Source organism: Chrysochloris asiatica, unplaced genomic scaffold (assembly GCF_000296735.1).
Source record: "Chrysochloris asiatica unplaced genomic scaffold, ChrAsi1.0 scaffold00017, whole genome shotgun sequence".
NCBI classification, from domain to species: domain Eukaryota; kingdom Metazoa; phylum Chordata; class Mammalia; order Afrosoricida; family Chrysochloridae; genus Chrysochloris; species Chrysochloris asiatica.
In genome coordinates this window covers 30,463,479-30,482,048 of record NW_006408535.1, presented here as the reverse complement: position 1 = coordinate 30,482,048, position 18,570 = coordinate 30,463,479, and the positions used below count along the sequence as shown (strand labels likewise).

The 18,570-nt window shown below is 38.4% G+C and overlaps 1 protein-coding gene across 1 annotated transcript in view; it reads left to right on the top strand.

Annotated features, from left to right (window-relative positions):
* The first annotated feature begins 1,159 nt into the window (after positions 1–1,159).
* The window catches only part of LOC102818564, a 428,351-nt gene continuing 410,940 nt past the window's right edge, over positions 1,160–18,570 (top strand). The window contains exons 1-2 of the mRNA XM_006835534.1: positions 1,160–1,208; positions 1,568–1,861. Of these exons, the coding sequence (XP_006835597.1) occupies positions 1,160–1,208; positions 1,568–1,861 (343 nt within the window). The remainder of the gene's footprint in view (positions 1,209–1,567; positions 1,862–18,570) is intronic.

Genomic DNA, 18,570 nt, shown 5'->3' with positions numbered 1-18,570 from the left:
ACTGTACCAAAAGAAAATGGTTAATGTTCAACCATTGCAAGAGGTAGCATATGATCAAGAGCCAATGATACTTAAGGAGGAAGTCCAATGTGCATTGAAGGAATTGGCAAAGAACAAGGCACCAGGAATTGATGGAATAAAAATTGAAACCTTTCAAAAAAGTGAGGTGGCACAGGAGGCACTTACTCATCTCTGCCAAGAAATTTGGAAGACTGAGCACTTAACCACTGTGCCACCAGACTCCTAAGAAATCAAGTGAGGTTTCTAAAAAAATTCAATATCCACAATATTTCCTCTAAAGGGACTGAAGAAAACAACTCTTAACATGTGTTGTTTGAGGCTAATTCAGAACTTCTGCACCAGCTATTTCAGAGCTCCTAATTACAGCACAAACTAGGTTTATAAAACAAGGTCTCCATGGAAACCATAAACATGATGGAGCGATCCATGTCCTGCTTCCACTTATCTCTGAATTCAGTCAGTACTCTTCTAGGTCACTGTTGTTGTTATTATTGTTAAATGCCGTCCAGTCAGTTCTAACTCATAGTGACCCAGTATTAGGGTTTCCAAGGAACAATTGGTAAGTTTAAACGGCTGATGCTGTGTTTCACAGCCCAGTGCTGAGCCTACAGCACCATGCCAAAAGTCTTTAGGTCACTAGCATAGATTTGTTTTCATATTCTTTGTGAATTTTGAGAAATCATAAAAAAAAAAATTGTAGTAGAAATTATTAATATAGCATCTGCATTTTCATATTACCTAGTAATTTTAATTAAAAAAGAAATTAAAGACAACAAAATGTTTGCCATTGTTAAAGATTACACACTGCCACTTTGGTCCACCATTCTCCTTTCCAAGGTAAGGGGGGGAAAATCTATCAAGATTTACCAAAAATAAATTTGCCAGTTCGGTTTCCTCTTAATATTGGTCCTAGAATAAAATAACTCAGAAAAGTTTTTACTTTTATTTGAAATTTTAATCAAGAGTCAATTTTCTAAAAGAGAGGTGAAAAAGTTCTGGAGAAACATTTGTCAACAGGACATAATTGCCCGCCCACCTGTCATACCATTTCCTGCTATGAAGCAGAAGTATCACCAAGCACAGATGAGAACCCAGATCCAGGCAGAAGACTTTTCACCCAGGAGGGAGAGCTACAAGCATGAAGCTTGTCAGTTTCCTGTGGGTTGTTGCAGTCTCCACCTGTCTTGGTAAGAATGGTGCCAGTTTTGTAGATGGATTGATGATGTAATAGCATTAACAAGAGGCTCCAACATAGCAAAGATAATAGAGATAGTGCAGGACAGAGCAGTGACACAAGGTCACCATGGAGCCAATTAAATGTCAGCTAACAACAAGGGGACTGCAAAGCAAGAGAGATTAATAGCGTAGAAAATTCATTGCCTCATTGGATTCAGTTACTGAGAGAAAGAAAGTTGATATTTTTGGCCTGGATTTGGATGTGGAAGAGAAAGGTGGGATATAATGGAAAGCAATTCTAGAGTCTGTCTGCTTTGTCTCTGCTGACACACCTCAACACTGTGCCTTCTCTCTCTCCTCTTTCCCACAGAATTCAGCATGGCGCAGACAGTCACTCAGTCTCAACGACAAATATCTGTCCAGGAAGCACAGACAGTGACCCTGGAATGCACGTATGATACTAGTGACTCTTATTATTACTTGTTCTGGTACAAACAGCCTTCCAGCAGGGAGATGATTTTCATTATTCAGCAAGAAAGTTTTAATCCACAGACTGCGCCACAGAATCGCTATTCTGTGAATTTCCAGAAAGCAGCCAAGTCCATCAACCTCATGATCTCTGACTCACAACTGGAGGACGCTGCGATGTATTTCTGTGCTTACAGTATCTCACAGTGAGCTAAGCAACAAGGAGAGTCTTACAAAAACCTTAGACCTCAGCATCTGTTCAAAAGTCAAGGAAGTGGTTTGGGTATCTAGAGAGAGTATCATTCATTTCTCTTAAAGGAAAAAAAATTATATATAAGAACCACCACAACTTGTCTGTCAGTATATCATAATGCGGTGGCTTGTGGCCACTGGTATGTTTAATACCAGCAAGGTCACCCATAGTGGACAGGTTTCAGCAGAGCTGTCAGACTAAGATAGACTAAGAAGATGAACAGGCAGACTACTTCTGAATGTTTGCTGTTGTTAAGTGCTGATGAATCAGTTATGTCTTATAGCTACCCTTTATAGGGTTTCCAAGGAGGAACTGGTGTATTTGAACTGCCGACCTTGTCGTTAGTAGTTCAATGCTAACCCTACAATGCCACACCAGGACTCTTGAATCTTTAGCCACTAAAAACCTTATAAATAGAAGTAGAACTTTTCCATGTGTAGTACCAAAACATGAAAACATTTTGAATAGTTCCCGGATATTGTCAGATCTGCTCCTGCAAAGATATAAAGCTTCATAAAACTCTATATAGGGTTGCTATGGGTTGGAACTGATTTCACGGCACTTCACAACAACAGCATAGTGTCAGAAGATGAGCCGCTTAGGTTGGAAGTCACTCAAAATATGACTAGGGAAGAGCTGTCTCCTCAAAGTACAGTTGACCATGATGATGTGAATGGAGTAAAGTTTTCAGGACCTTCATTTGATGATGGGAGCACAAGTCAAAATGAAGAGAAACATCTGCAAACATCCATTAATAATCAGAATATGTAATGTATGGAATATGAATCTAGGAAAATTGGAAGTTGTCAAAAATGAAATGGAATGCATAAAGATCGATATCCTAGGCATTAATGAAATGGTAATTTATGTATTACCAAAGGTAATACAGAAATGGCTACAAGCATACATTGACAGAGAACTTCCAGAGATTCAAGCCAGATTCAGAAGAAGCTGTGGAACTAGTGATATCATTGCTGATGGCCGATGGATCTTGGCTGAAAGCAGAGAATATCAGAAAGATGTTTACCTGTGCTATATTGACTACTCAAAGGCTTTCAGTTGCGTGGATCATGACAAACTATGGCCAACATTGTGAAGTATGAGTATTCCTGAACACTTAATTGTGCTCATGAGGAATCTGTACATGCACCAAGAGGCAGTTGTTCAAATAGAACATGGAACATGTTGTTTAAAATTAAGAAAGATGTATGACCGGGTTGTATTCTTTCACCATACTTAGTCAATCTGTATGCTGAAAAAAATAATCCAAGAAGCAGAGTTATTTGAAGAAAAACATGGCATCAAGATTGAATGAAGACTTATTAACAACCTGCACTTGCAGATGATACATACAACCTTGTTTACTGAAAGTGAAGAGAACTTAAAATCCTTACTGATGAAGATCAAAGAGCATAGCCTTTGATATGGATTACATCTCAATGAAAAGAAAATAAAAATCCTCACTACTGGACCAATAAACACATTCTTATCAACAGAACAAAGATTGAAGTTGTCAAGGATTTCATTCTTCATGCATCAAATATCAACACTCATGGAAGCAGCAGCCAAGAAATCAAATGACGTATTGCATTAGGCAAATCTGCTAAACAAGACCTTTAAAGAGCAAAGATAATAATAGTTTGAGGACTAAGAGCACCTGACCCAAGCCATTGTATTTTCAGTCACTTAATATGTATGTAAAAGTTGGAAAATGAATGGGGAAGATTATAAAAGAAATGATGCAATTGAGTTATCATGTTGCAGAAGAATATTGAAAATACCATGGAGTGCCAGAAGAACAAACAAATTTGTGTTGGAAGAAGTACAACCAGAATGCTCCTTAGAAACCAAGATAGCAAGACTTTGTCTCTCATATTTCAGACATGTTATCAGGAGGGACCAGTTCCTGGAGAAGGACATCATGCTTGGTAAAGTGGAGGGTCAGTGAAAAAAAGATAGATCCCCCAAAGAGATGGATTGGCACAGTGGCAGCAGCAATGGGCTCAAGCATAGTAACAATTGTGAGGATGTCTTAGAACCAACCAGTGTTCATTTTGCTGCGCAAAGGGTAGCCATGAGTAGGAATTGACTCAATGACACCAAAGAACAACAACAACATATGCAGTGATTTTGAGTTTTACAAAGTGTTTCCACACATTTTATCAAATTCAGCCTTTATGTAGTAGAGGCATTAGGTCAAAATTTCCTAACCATTTATTCTGTCCAATAAATTTTATTGGTTTTCCTGGAAACTCCTGGAACTTTAATCTTTTTCATGTTATTATTTGTTGTTTATTGTTTTAAGTGTCCATTGGTGTCCAAAATTGAATTAATAACCTGTTCCAAAACCTTGTTCATCCTATTTCCCCCAAATTTCTGTTCTAATGAAAGCAATCCTCTCTTTTGTCTCTAGCTGAGAAAACAAGTCCATTCTCTGCCTCCCAATTCCTGATTTAGGTTTCTTTACTTGTTAGTTTTTACCTGCTTTTTTATTTCTAATTTCAAAAATGAATTCATGTTCAGTAAAAACACCTTAGGAATCATAATCAAGGAAGAACAAAAGAATTACAAAAGGTTCCATATTTCCAAATCCCAAATCAAACCATGATTAGCATCTTTCTGTGAATAATTTAAGTATTATTGTGTGGATGTAGATATATTTATTTTTATTATAAGGAAATTTTTTTATATCTATATACCCACAATAGTACATAAATTACTCACAGCTAAAAATGAAGGAGCTCTGGTAGCATAGTGGTTATGAATCAGACTACTAACGTCTAGGTCAGCAGTTCAAAACTACCACCTGGTCCATGGGAGAAAGATGAGGCTATCTGCTCCTGTAGGATTTACAGCCTCAGAAACCCTATATAGGATCGCTATGAGTCGGAACTGAATCTATGGCACATAATAGATATACAAATGATTTTATGCTATACGGGTTGTTTTGTGGTTGTTTGTAGTTGATACCTGCATTAATATTTTATATGTAAATTCCTATGCTTATTACAACTTAATAGGGGTATAACTTGATTTTTATTGGTTGCAAAGTATCTCAACATACAATGTTTAATATATTTTCTATTGTATGGTGAGCCTCCCTTTGTAAACATTCCAGTGTGTATCTCTGAGTAATACCTTAAGCTAATTTCAGAATGGAAATTGTTAAGGCAATTTTTAAGACTTCAATACATACAACCAGGTTCCCTCAACATCAGTCAGCATGCCAACAGGAAAGAAATAGCTGATTCAAATTGGGTAATTTGAGGAGCATCTAATTAAGAGACTATACACTATGTTGTGTGTGGCATTGTAGGATAAAGCACTGTACCACAAGGTTAGTTTGAATCACCAGATGGGCAGTTCAAACTCACCAACTGCTCCTCAGAAACCCTATATAGAGTAGCTTTGAGTTGGAACCAACTCAACAGCAATTAGCAACAGCAACAATATGCTATGTTGTGTAGAAGTAGAATAATTAAACTGGATAGTATAGATTTGTACCTATAAACTGGATACCTCTAGAGTTGGTAACAGTGTGAACATCATTTTTACATGTAGGACTGAAGGAAAAGGAAATAGAGGGGACAGTGTGGTCCTCGACAAAGGGATGCAGCAAGAGTACAGGGATTCTGCTAAGAGGAAGCCAAGAAAATAAATACCATAGCCTCACTCTCTTAATTCTCTCTTTTCTGTGCTCCTCATATTGAACCAGAGCTGATGAACCACAGGTATAAGCTGACAGCAAAAAAGGGATGCAAACGTCCATCCTGCCCCCCATACAGAGAGGAGGCTAATGGAAGCCAGAAGATAAATAAGGTCCTGGATCAAGTCCATTTTGCAGAGTTCAAATAATTCTCACACCCTTCTTATTGTAATTTCTCTACAATAAGAGGAGGCTAATGGAAGCCAGAAGATAAATAAGGTCCTGGATCAAGTCCATTTTGCAGAGTTCAAATAATTCTCACACCCTTCTTATTGTAATTTCTCTACTACCTGAGTGTATCGCTAGAATGAATAAACTAAGCAACTGACTAAACCCTTAAGTTGGTTCCATGACATGAGAATTAAGACCCATATGCAGAGAAGGATTAAGTGGAAGCAGCTAACAAACAAGATAACAAGCCAGAAGTGATACAACGTTCTTGGTAGGATTGCAGCAGTTAGAGACACCCTCAAAGACGTAAAGGATGAGTGGATAGTAGTACTCACTATGCAGTACCTAGGTAGTATAACAGTCAACATACTCAGCTACTAGCCAAAAGAAGGTGCAAGTCTTCTCAAAGTCACTTCAAAAGAAAGACCTGCAATCTACTTCCAAAAATGCAGCCACTGACAGCCCCGTAGAGCACAGTGCTACCCTGACACCCATAGGATCTGCATGAGTCAGAATCAGTTCTATGACAAGTGTCAGTACTCACTGTGTTTCTGTACAGTCCGACGTTGCAAAAACTAAATGGATCATGGCAGATGGCAGTGGAATGTAGTCAATTTAAGCAGTTATAGTTTCCATGCCAGGTGTAATCTGATAGTTGATATGTAGTTATGAATCTAGCAAATAGACTCTTTTAATCCTAATCAACCAAGAGAGTCAACGCAACTAGCATTTCCTAAGAGAGGAATTGTTGTTGTTGATGTTAAGCGCCATCAAGTAGGTTCCGACCAATAGCGACCCTGTATAGGTTTTTCTGAGTAACAGCTGGTAAGTTTGAACTGCCAACCTTGCATTTCAAACTGCTTTACAGTCTGGCACATTAACCCACAGCGCCACACCAGGACTCTAGAGTATACATATATATTGTCTTGGCCCTGGTTAGCTTGACTTTCATTCTCTTTGCCACAAGGTTGTCCATAGGAATCTTCACCATCTTTATCTTCTGCTCTATATCATGTTGGTTCACTATACAGATGATATCAGGTTAATCAGACTTGGTAAACAGAAAATGGCAAACCCTCTAGACACCCCATCAAAATATATATGAGTGACAAAGTGAAAGATAAACCTAAAATTTTAAAGGCCTTATCTCACTGGCTATTTGGGGACCCAAAGGTTTTATGGATTCCAGGACACCCTATATGGTAAAGGGGATGTTATTACAACCCCACATCCCTATCATTAAGGAGCTCTGGTAGAGTAGTGGTTATGAATTGGGCTGTGAACCTCAGGGTCAGCAGTTCGAAACTACCAGCTGACCCGCTGGAGAAAGATGAGGCTTTCTGATCCCGTAAAGATTTACAGCCTTGGAAACCCTGTACAGGGTCGCTATGAGTTGGAACCGACTCCACGACACATAACAACAACAACAACAAATCCCTATCATTAAGAAAGAAACATCATTCAGTGAGCCTCTTTGGATTTGGAGGAAGCATATACTATCCTTGGTAATACTATTCTACCCTACTTATTGGGTGACTTAAAACGCTAAGAAGATTCTGTTGCAGGTCTAGACTTCAGGGCAAACTGATCTCCTGTCACTCAGCAAATCTAATTGTGTTCCAAGCATTCACTGTAGATAGGATGGATTTCAGCATTTCCAAATTCCAGAAAGATAAATCCTGGGGATTCAAGAATGTGAATTTGTAATTTCCAAGAATTTCCTTCAATCATATGCTATTTAAAAAATACCTCCAGCATTTTTCTTATTCTTTACCCATTAATATGAAGTGCTTAAAAATTTGTTGTCTAGTAAATTGAAATGTTAAAGTTAGTAGAATTTACAAAGAACTTCAGTCTATAATGAATATTCAAACATTGCAAAACACCAGCACACAAAATGGAGTCTTGGTGTGGAGCTGTAGGGTAAGCGCAGATCCACAAGATCAGTTTGAACAACAAGGTCAGCCATTCTAACTCACCAGTCGCTTCTCAGAAACCATAGTTACTTACAAAATTTTGTTTCAACGTCAAGAATCTGCTATGTTTGTAATACATACAAGGGACTGGAACAAGAACTCCTTTATCTGAAAAGAGTCTAGGTCAGTTTTCCACATTCCAGAATCATATCCTAAATGGGCCGAGAAAGGCCAAAGCATGGAGACATTTCTACATGTCACGTGCATGACCTGGGAACATCAGCAGCATTGTGCACTGGGAGAATGTGCTTCATCAGGAACCAGAGGACCCAGAGGGAACTCAAAGAAGAATTGAAGTTTTTAATGCACCTTTTAACATTTTTTGAAGAAGTATTGGCCATTAAATGAAGGACAAAGAAAGTCCTTCCTAACCAACTATACAAGAAAGAAAAATTGTATTTACACAATTATTTGAACAATGGTTCAGATCTAGACTGAACTAAATCTGGTGCCTTTATTTCAAGGGAAGATTAGCAACTTCCTTCACCAGTTCCACCACTCCCTGAACATTGTCTACCCAATCAAAACAGTCAGCCACGTACCTCTGTCCCCAGGGCCAGTTGTCACACTCCCTATATCAGGAGCCCTATCATCTCCTCTGACAAAGGAAAATTGTAATAAATATAGTAAATCAGAGGAAGACTTTTTCAAAAGACTTTTAAGAAGTTTTTTCTCCATTGTATTTTCAAATAAGAAAGTTAGAGTCCTGAGAACAACTCTAAACATGAGATGTCTGAGATGATTAGGATTGGGAACTCTCAGTGTTCTTTTGACAAAATCCAGCCAACTAAAAATGAATGCCTCATATCTGGAGGAACTTCTTTTTTGTTAATATTATTTAGTCTTCTTCTAATATATTTGTAAAACTCCTTCCATGAAAACTTTTGAGTAGGTGTTTGATGTACACATATTTTCTCCTAGTGTTTTACTATATTGTATAACTAGCTGATCCTGGGAGAAATCCTATGAGAATAGTTGCTATAAATAGGGTTTACTTATATCTGAAGGGATCACATGGGAGTTTCTAAGTTTTCCCAAAAGTGTTCTGCTCTCAAGAAAATGTGTGTTCTTTCTTGACTCTTTCTTACTAACAACTTGATTAGCTATTTGTGGAAGCTAGGAATTGGGTGGTGAATATTAAGACACTAAAGTTTTGGTTGGTTGGGCCCAGAGGAGTAGGGAAAGATCTCAAATAGCAGAATGGACCTTCTGCTTTAGAGCCCCAATCAGCACCAAAGGTGCAATGAACCTAGGCAAGAGACAAAAAAGATTTACTCCCAAGAGCCTCATTAATAAACTCATAGTCTCCACTGGGATGAGATTGAGAAAGTAACAGTACAACCATCTAACATTTCCTGTAAACTGAAGAGGAGGAAGGGAAACTTGTAAAGTAATAACGTATTTACCCAGTTCCCATGATTCTGACCAGAAAAGAATTGGTATGGAAGAAATGTAATCACCAAGTAAATAGGAAAACTGTGCCATCTACTTCTTAAAGGGTGCATTTTAAGAAGCTCTCTGGAATTAGGAAAGTCTCTGGTAACGACCCACTGTCCACCCTGTTTTTCAAATAAAGATAATAAAAAAGAGAGTAAAGACCATACTCAATATGACACTTGTCACTACTCCCTGCAAGGCAGGTCACACTTTAATTCAGTCTTTTACTCTCCTTCTAGTTTTACGGGGGAAGGGGGAGATGAAGTGGGGGGATCCATACATGATGGACACAGACATGGCCTTACCTAAAATTAGATGACACAAATTCTGCAGGGAGAGAAAATGAACGCAAATAAGACATTGTGAGTTTTCAGTTTTACTCAGTTGCCTCTTTTATAAAAAGAGGACAGTAATTCTGACCTTTACTCTCTCAAAGGAGAATGCATGAAGAAAAATGAGATGCCAATGAACAGCTGTGAGATGCACAACATAGAATGTTCTCAAATAAATTCTATGTTAATTGTTCTGATTCTTCAGTCACAGACTCAGTGAAAGGTGTGCACAAAAGTCCTTACAAGAATGCATATCTTAGAGCTCTCTGGCATAGCCAAAGCCAAGTATTCTTGAGCAAAAACAAAAAACAGCAAGATCTCAGTCTTAGTGTAATCAGAAATCAGGATCCTGGTTCCTATCCCTTCTAGACTGAATGGTTTTTTACTACTGTCATCATCATAGTTTATTTTTGAGTTCTGAAAAATGATTAAAAATACTGTATCAGTCAACGAATAGTATAATCAATACTTGTAGTCTCACACTCCAGAGAGCATTTTGTGATATTGACTTTAAGTCTTAAAAAAAAGAAAAATTTTATAGAGAAACTTAAAGTCATTGCATTAGTCCAATCTGTCTCTTGCCTGTTCTTCTCCTTTCCAAGATTACATACATATTTACAAAAGTAATTTACCAGCTTCTTCATCTCTTCCTTTCAATTCCAGAAAATATTACACTCCTAACAATATTTTTTCTCTTTTTTCATTTGTCATTAGAGTCTAACACTTATTCTCTGAAGAAAAAAAAGGAAATACTGATAAAAGTTTCTAAGTGAGATATCACCAAAAACTCACTAGACATAATATCACCCAGCACAGCTGAGATCCAAGTTCCAGATGAGAACAAGAGATTTTTCACCTTGCATGGTAAGTCAGCATGACATACCCCAGCCTGCTGGTCACCACCTATCTTGGTATGGAAAACACATGTATTCACTTTTATTGGTGTCTGATAGGACTGGAAAGTAAAAGGAAAGATGACAATCACAGGGATCTAGTCTCCTAACTGATCTCAGCTAGTAGGGGCAGAAATCTGATCTACTCATTAGGGGTCTTGGATAAGGAAGAAGAAAGATGAATGGAATGGACACCAGCCTGAGAGTCAGTTTGCTTTATCTTTGCACTGACCACTCAAAGTGGTGCCTTCTCTCTCTCCTCATTCTCACAGGATCCAGCCTGGTATAGACACACTCACTCTCAACGGCAGGTATCTATCTGTACAGGAGGTGGAGTCAGGGACCCTGAACTGCATGCGTGACATTAGTGATTTTTGCATGCATTTCCACACCCATTCCAAAGAACGATGACCCAACAGAATATGGAAATTATCAAACATCACACACGTAGTTTTTTTAAAAAGAGAATTAAAGAATTGTAGTAGTACACCGACAGGGAACTGCCAGGAATTCAAGCTGGATTCAGAAGAGGACATGAAAAAAGGAATATAATCGTTCATGTCATAAGGGTTTTGACTGAAAGTAGAGAACATCAAAAAGATGTTTACCTGTGGTTATTTTTTGTTTTTGTTTTAAAGTTTTTATTGTGAATTGAGTGCTAGTTTACATGGGGAAGCGTAGGTTTTACATTCATTGTTTCGTTGCAATGATTACAATCTCTCCTGTGCATTATCATTCAACAGTAATTGCTTCTAGTCCCTTTCTTTTTTTGTGTTTTGTTGTTGGGGGGGGGGATGTACACAAAAACACTCATGTTTACCTGTGTTTTATTGGCTGTACAAAGGTATTCGAATATATTATTGTTGTTAAGGGCCATGGAGTCAGTACCAATTCATAGCGACCCAATGGCACAACAGAACAAAACACTGCCCAGTTCTGTGCCAACCTCACAATTGTTGCTACGTTTGAGCCCACTGTTGTTGCCACTGTGCCAGTCCACCTAGTTGGAGGTCTTCTTCTTTTGATCTGATCCTCCACTTTACCAAACATGACATCCTTCTCCAGAGACTAGTCCCTCCTGATAATACATCTGAAGTATGAGAGACAAAGTATGAAGACCCTATGCACAAAAGAATGAAACACTGCCCAGTCCTGCGGCGACCTCACAATTGTTGCTGCATTTGAACCCATTGCTGTATCCACTGTGCCAATTCATCTAGTTGGGGTTTTCTTCTTTTTCTCTGACTCTCCACTTTACCAAACTTGATATTCTTCTCCAGGAGCTAGTCCCTCCTGATAATATGTCTGAAGTATGAGAGACTAATTCTTGCCATCCTAGGCTTTAAAGACTATTCTGGCTGTATTTCTTCCAACACAGATTTGCTCTTCTGGCAATCCTGGTACTTTCAATATTCTCCTCCAATACCCTAACTCAAATGCATCAATTCTGCTATGGTCTTCCTTTTTCACTGTCCAAGTTTTCACATGCATATGAGGTTGTTGGAAATGTGTGGATTCAAACAAATTAGAACACTGTGAAGAATGGGAATTCCAGAATTTCGTGTTTAACCTATACATAGACCAAGAGACAGCCTCTCAAATAGAACAAGGTGTTCCTTCATGTATAATATCAGGAAAAGTGTGTCCTCTTTGTACCTTTCCCCCATACTTATTCAATCTGTCTGAGAAGTTGGGTCATATGAAAAATTATGTGACATCAAGATTAAAGGAAAACTCATGAACCACTTGTGATATACATATGATACAACCATGAATCCTGACAGCAAGGAGGACTTGAAACATATATTGATGAAGATCAGAGACTACAGCCATTGATAGGTATTGCAGATCAACAACAACAACAAAAATTTAAATCCTTACAATTGAACCAATAATCAACATCATGATTTGTTGTTGTTAGATGCCATTGAGTCAATTCTGACTCATCACGACCCTAAGCACAACAGAACAAAACACTGCCTGGTCCTGTGCCATCCTCACAATTATTGTTACATTTGAGCCCATTGCGGATGCCACTGTACTAATCCATCTCCTAGGCGATCTTCCTCTTTTTCACTTTACTAAGCTTGATGTCCTTCTTCAGCAACTGGTCCCTCCTGATAATATGTCCAAAGTATGAGAGACTAACTCTTGCCATCCTGGGTTTTAAGGAGTATTCTGGCTGTACTTCTTCCAACACAGATTTGTTTGCTTTTCTAGCAATCCATGGTACTTTTAATATTCTTCTCACCACTATCATTCAAATGTATCAATTTTTCTACCATCTTCATTATTCATTGTCTAATTTTCACACACGTATCAGGTAATTGAAAATATAGTGGCTTAAATCATGTGCGCCATAGTCCTCAAACAGATATCTTTTCTCTTGAACATTTTAAAGAGGTCTTTTGCAGCATATTTGCCCAAGGCAATATGTCATTTGATCTCTTGACTGCTGCTTCCATGAGTGTTGATGTGCACCCAAGCAAAATGAAATCTTTGACAACTTCAATCCTTTCTCCATTAATCATGATATTTTTATTTGATTCAGTTGTGAGGATTTTTAGTTTCTTTACATTGAGGTACAATAAGTATTTTAAGCAAGCAAGGTTGTATCATCTGTGTTCCGAGGGTGTTAATAAGCCTTCCTCCTATCCAGATGCCATTTCTTCATATAACCCAGTACCTCAGATTATTTGCTCAGCATGCAGATTGAATAAGTAGGTGAAAGGATGCAACACCAGCACATACTTTTCCTGATTTTAAACCATTCAGTGTCCCCTTGTTCTGTTCAAATGAATACCTCTTGGTCTATGTACAGATTCTCATAGGCACAGCTAAGTGTTTTTGAATACCCATTCTTCACAAAGTTATCCATAGCTTGTCATGATCTACACAGTCACTAACCTTTGAATAGTTAATAAAGCACAAGTAAGCATCTTTCTGGTATTCTCTGCTTTCAGCCAAGATCCATCTGATGTTGAGTCATGGGGGAACGGAAATCTAGAAATCAAGATTAAACATGAGCCACTTAGTAACTGAAATCGTAAGGAATTCTGAAGCTTTTCTCTTTAATCTTGTACACATAGGAACAGGTTTTTGTCCACTTTGTGGCTGGGCAAATAAATAACTAAATATCCATGGGAAGACTTAGTCTCGTAAGGATACTGGATGGGGACCAGATTAAAATACTGAAGTCATTCAAACCAGGCCATCGGGAGAAGTCACTTGCACAGTCAGAATTAGGGTCTCCAAGGAACAGGAGGATTCAGGAAAGGAACATCCCCAGGGGCTGCCAAAACTCTGGGGGCAGGACCCTCCTTGAGTAGGCATTTTGCCTTTTTTTTTTTTCTCTTTGTGGGACTTCAGACTACCCCCTTTAAAAGTCTTCTGAAAGATTTGTGTCTTTCTGAGTGTGTGGTTGCTGATGGAAGATTTCTGTGAATGTGTGATGTCCCTGTGGGTCTCACAGTTGCCTTTATGAGCCTCAGGAACCATTTATCTTGACAGGAATCTGTTATTTGACCGGTGATAGGGTCACCATTATTTTAATGGGAAGAGTCCCATATGGACCTTAAGGCATATCGTATGTGTGTGAGTTATAGCTATAGCATTGCTTTTGTTTAACTTTGTGCTTTGTTAGTCTGGTTTTGTGTTTTTCTCCCAGGAATACTAAAACATCTCATTTATCCTTGTTAAATATAAAAAGAAACTAAGGTTTAAAGATATACTAGTCTTACAAATATGCAAGTTCTGTCAAACACTATTCTTACCACTAAAGAAAGGTATATAGCTATTTTGTATATGTATAAGTATTGCTTTATTTTATGTCATTGTAACATAAATAGAAACATAAGTCTGTTTCTGTTTTCCCTTACCCATGAGATTTACCTGGGTTTCTTTTAAAGAGTGCTCTATAGAAAGAAAAATCATTTACTTATGTAATAAGATCCTCTCAAGTAACCTCCATAAAAGTATGATTTTACCTCTAGATGGTATTGAATTAAAATTCTTGAAACTTATTTTAATTTTTTTCTATGCATGTGTGCTCATGGGTTAAATTATTTTAACATAGTTGTTGTTGTTAGGTGCCATCGAGTTGGTACCGACTTATAACAACCTTATGCACAGCAGAACAAAACACTGCTCGATCCTGGGCCAACCTCACTATCATTACCATGCTTGAGCCCATGGATGCTGCCACTTTGCCAATCCATCTCCCTGGGGGTCTTCCTCTTTTTCTCTGACCCTCCACCCTATCAAACATGATATCCTTCTCCAGCTTCTGGTCCCTCCTGACAATATGTCTGAAGTACGAGAGTCGAAGTTTGGCCATCCTGGCCTCCAAGGAGCACTCTGGCTGCACTTCTTCCAACACAGATCTGTTGGTTTTACAGATAGTTAATGAAATTCTTTCACTTAAATAGATCTTCATGTTTGTAATAATTTTGGAATAAAAATATTTGTAAAGACTTTTAATTAGATATTGCACCATTAAGTTTCATGATATAGAGACTTGAGAAGATTCCTAAAATGCCTGTGCCAATCTAAACATATGCAAATGAATTAACTAGTCTAGTTATTTGGTTTGGTTTGGTTTTTCCTTAGATGTGAGCCAGGGATCAAAGAAGATAGTTTAAATTCATATGGCCCAAGTGTAAGTTTAAAGAAAGATAAAATCCTTCCCAATTCAGTGTGGAAAGAAAGAGCCTCATGACTCATTGTATTGAGCATTGGGCTGCTAACTACAAAGTTAGCAGTTTGTGCCTACCAGTCACTCCTAGAGAGAAAAAATGAGATATTCAGGCTCAGTCCCCAAAAGAGCAGTTTCCTCCCCATCTCTCCCCCCATCCCTATAATTATCACAGACCAATAAACAACATTCTTATCAATAAAGAAAAGATTGAAGTTGTCAAAAACTTAATTTTTCTTGGATCAGCCATCAACATTCATGGAAGTAGCAGCCAAGAAATCAAATGACATATTGCATTAGGCAAATCTGCTGCACAAGACCTTTTCAAAGTATTGAAGAGCAAAGATGTCAGCTTGAGTACTAAGGTGCGCCTGACCTAAGCCATGGTATTTTCAATAATCTCATATGCATACATAAATTGAACACTGAGTAAGGAAGATCATAGAAAAATCAATGCATTTAAGTTATGGTGTTGGAAGAGAATCTTGAAAGTGCCACGAGGTGTCAAAAGAACAAACAGATCTGTGCTGGCAAAAGTGTGCAGCCAGAGTGCTCCTTGGAGGCCAAGATGGCCAAACTTTGTCTCTCATACTTTGGATATATTGTCAGGAGGGACCAGTCACTGGAGAAGGATATCATGTTTGGTAGGGTGGAGGGTCAGAGAAAAAGAGGAAGACCCCAAGGAAGATGGATTGGCAAAGTGGCAGCATCAATGGGCTCAAGTGTGGCAACAATTGTGAGGTTAGCCTAGGACCAGGCAGTGTTTCATTCTGTTGTGCATAGGGTTGCTATGAGTCCGTACTGACTTAATGGCACCTAACAAGATACCACTGGCATAATGATGAATCTGTAAAACATCTTGTAGCATGGATTAACCTGGAGGTCATCAGGCTGATTAAAATCAGCCAATCACAAAAAGACAGATAACGTATGAAACCACTATTGCAAAAAAGTCAAAATATGGTTTTCACACTAAAAGAAACATTCTTTCATAGTTACCAGGGCTGAGATGGAAAGGAAGAATACATTCCTGATTAGTATGCTAACTTGGGTGGATGAGAAGTCAATATACAGTAAGAGGGAGGTTTGTAAAAAAAAAAAATGCTGGAGGCAGAGGAAGACACTCGGAAGAGTGCAAGATTTAGAGGAAACAAAGACAAAAACTGTTATATATGCAATCCAGCAAAAACAGTGATCTCTAAGTAGGTATATGGGTAGCCATGCTAGCTGAATGAGTGTGGGAGGGAGAGTGAGACTATATACACTCATAATTATATGTAGGTGTGACAGAGGATATTCATACAGTCCTGGTGCTGTGGGTTAATGTACCAGACTGCAAAGTCATTGGAACTGCGAAGTCGGCGGTTCAAGCTCACCAACTGGTCCTTGGGAAACCTATACAGGGTCTCTATGGGTCGGAACCAACTCAACGGCACTTAACAACAACAATTTCCTTTGCTACCAGTATATCCATGAACTGGTAGAGCACATAGAGGGAAAGTTATGAAAACTTATTAGACATAACTAAACACCTTGAGGAAAAGAGTCACTGGGTCAGAATAGTGAGGACCACAGTCTTGGGACACAAGGTCAACTAGCATAACATAGTCTACAAAGACAGAGTCCTGGTGTGGTACTGTGAGTTAATGTTCTGGACTGCAAAGTCATTTGAACCACAAGGTTGGTAGTTCAAGCTCACCAGCCACTTCTCAGAAACCCTACACAGGATCACCATGGGTTGGAACCGACTCAATGGCACTTAACAATACAACAACAAATCTGCAAAGATATTTTTCTATATTCTACTTTTATGAGTAGTGACTGGAGTCCTAAAAACTCGAGAACATTCATCTAAGGTGCAACTATTGGTCTCTCTGTCCAGAAGAAAGAAGAGTGATGAAAATTAAAGACACTTGGAAACAATTAATCTAATGAACCACGAGAACATCAGTCTCTACAAGCCTGAGACCACAAGAACTAGATGGTGTTATCTAGTTCATTATCCACTGCTCTGAAAGGGAGAACATTAGAAGTAGCTGGCTAAGGTGAGAGAAAAATGTGGAACAAAATCCAAAATCATGAAAAAGACTGACTTACTGTTCAGATGAGACTGGAGGAACCCATGAGACTATGTCCCTTGTTGTTGTTGTTGTTGTTAAGTGCTGTCGAGTTCCGACCCATAGTGACTCTGTAAGGGTTTCCAAGGAGCAGCTGGATGAGCTTGAACCACCAACCTTGCAGTTGAAATGACTTTGCAGTCTGACACATTAGCCCACAGCGCCACACCCTGGTCCTTAGTTACCCTTTATGTCTGGAACTGAACTCACCTTCATGGCTCAATATTTAGCCAAATAATTAAGGGGAGCAGTAATACTTGGGAGATACACATCTTAGAATAATCAACTGTTTCAGGTCAATCAAAAGGACAGTGTTGACCCAAGGATAAAATTCAAAAGGGTTAGAAAAGAAGCAAGAATAGAAACAGGAAACACAGGGAGGAAATGAGATAAGAGATGTTACAAGTTATGTGTTGCAATCAATGACATGGAACAAAATGTATATGAATTGATGATTGGAAAACTGGTCTGCTCTGTAAACCTTCATCCAATTCACAATAAAAAGTTTTTAAGAAAGAAAAATTGCTTAATTCAAAGAAGAAGAATTAAAGCAGAAATAAATGTGGACAGAATGCTAAAGGAGAATGAGGATAAACGTTTAAGAAGCTAAGAAACTTTGACAAAGACAATTTAAAGAATGTCCTAGAAAAGAAAATTATAAAAGAGTTATGTACTATTAACATTCAAGCAAGATAAGAAACATTATAACAGCCAAAAATAAATGTGTGGGATTTTAAAAGGTTTTATGATGATCATAGCGTTTCACTGTCCAATGTGTATTAAATAAACCACAATCTATCTTTAAAATAGTCTGGATATATTGTAGGAATAGTGGAATCAAACATATCAGCATAGAAAAAGAAATAATCAGCTGTGAGTCCTGGTGTGGCACTTAGGAAAAGCACTGAGTTGGTTACTACACAGTTGGTGGTTCAAACCCACCAACCACTCCTTGGAAACTCCATCAAGGGTCCCTATGAGTCAGAACCAACTCGATGGCACTTAACAACAGAAATTGTAGAAAGCTCTCAGAAATAGAAATGTTTAATATTTGGGGGAGAGGAGGTGGAAAACAGTCATACTAAGCTCATGAAATGAGCCTGTAAGTACACTGCATATGCTTATATTAAATAGAGAGAGAGAGAGATAAACACAGTTCTGCTCCTCCCAGAATGTCCATCCTCTGACAAATCCCTTAGTCCATCCTCCCTACTATCCTAGATTTGTTTTTGTTGTCAAGTGCCATTGAGTTGGTTCCAACCGATAGCGACCCTGTATAGGGTTTCCGAAGAGTAGCAGGGGAGCTTGAACCACTGACCTTACTGTT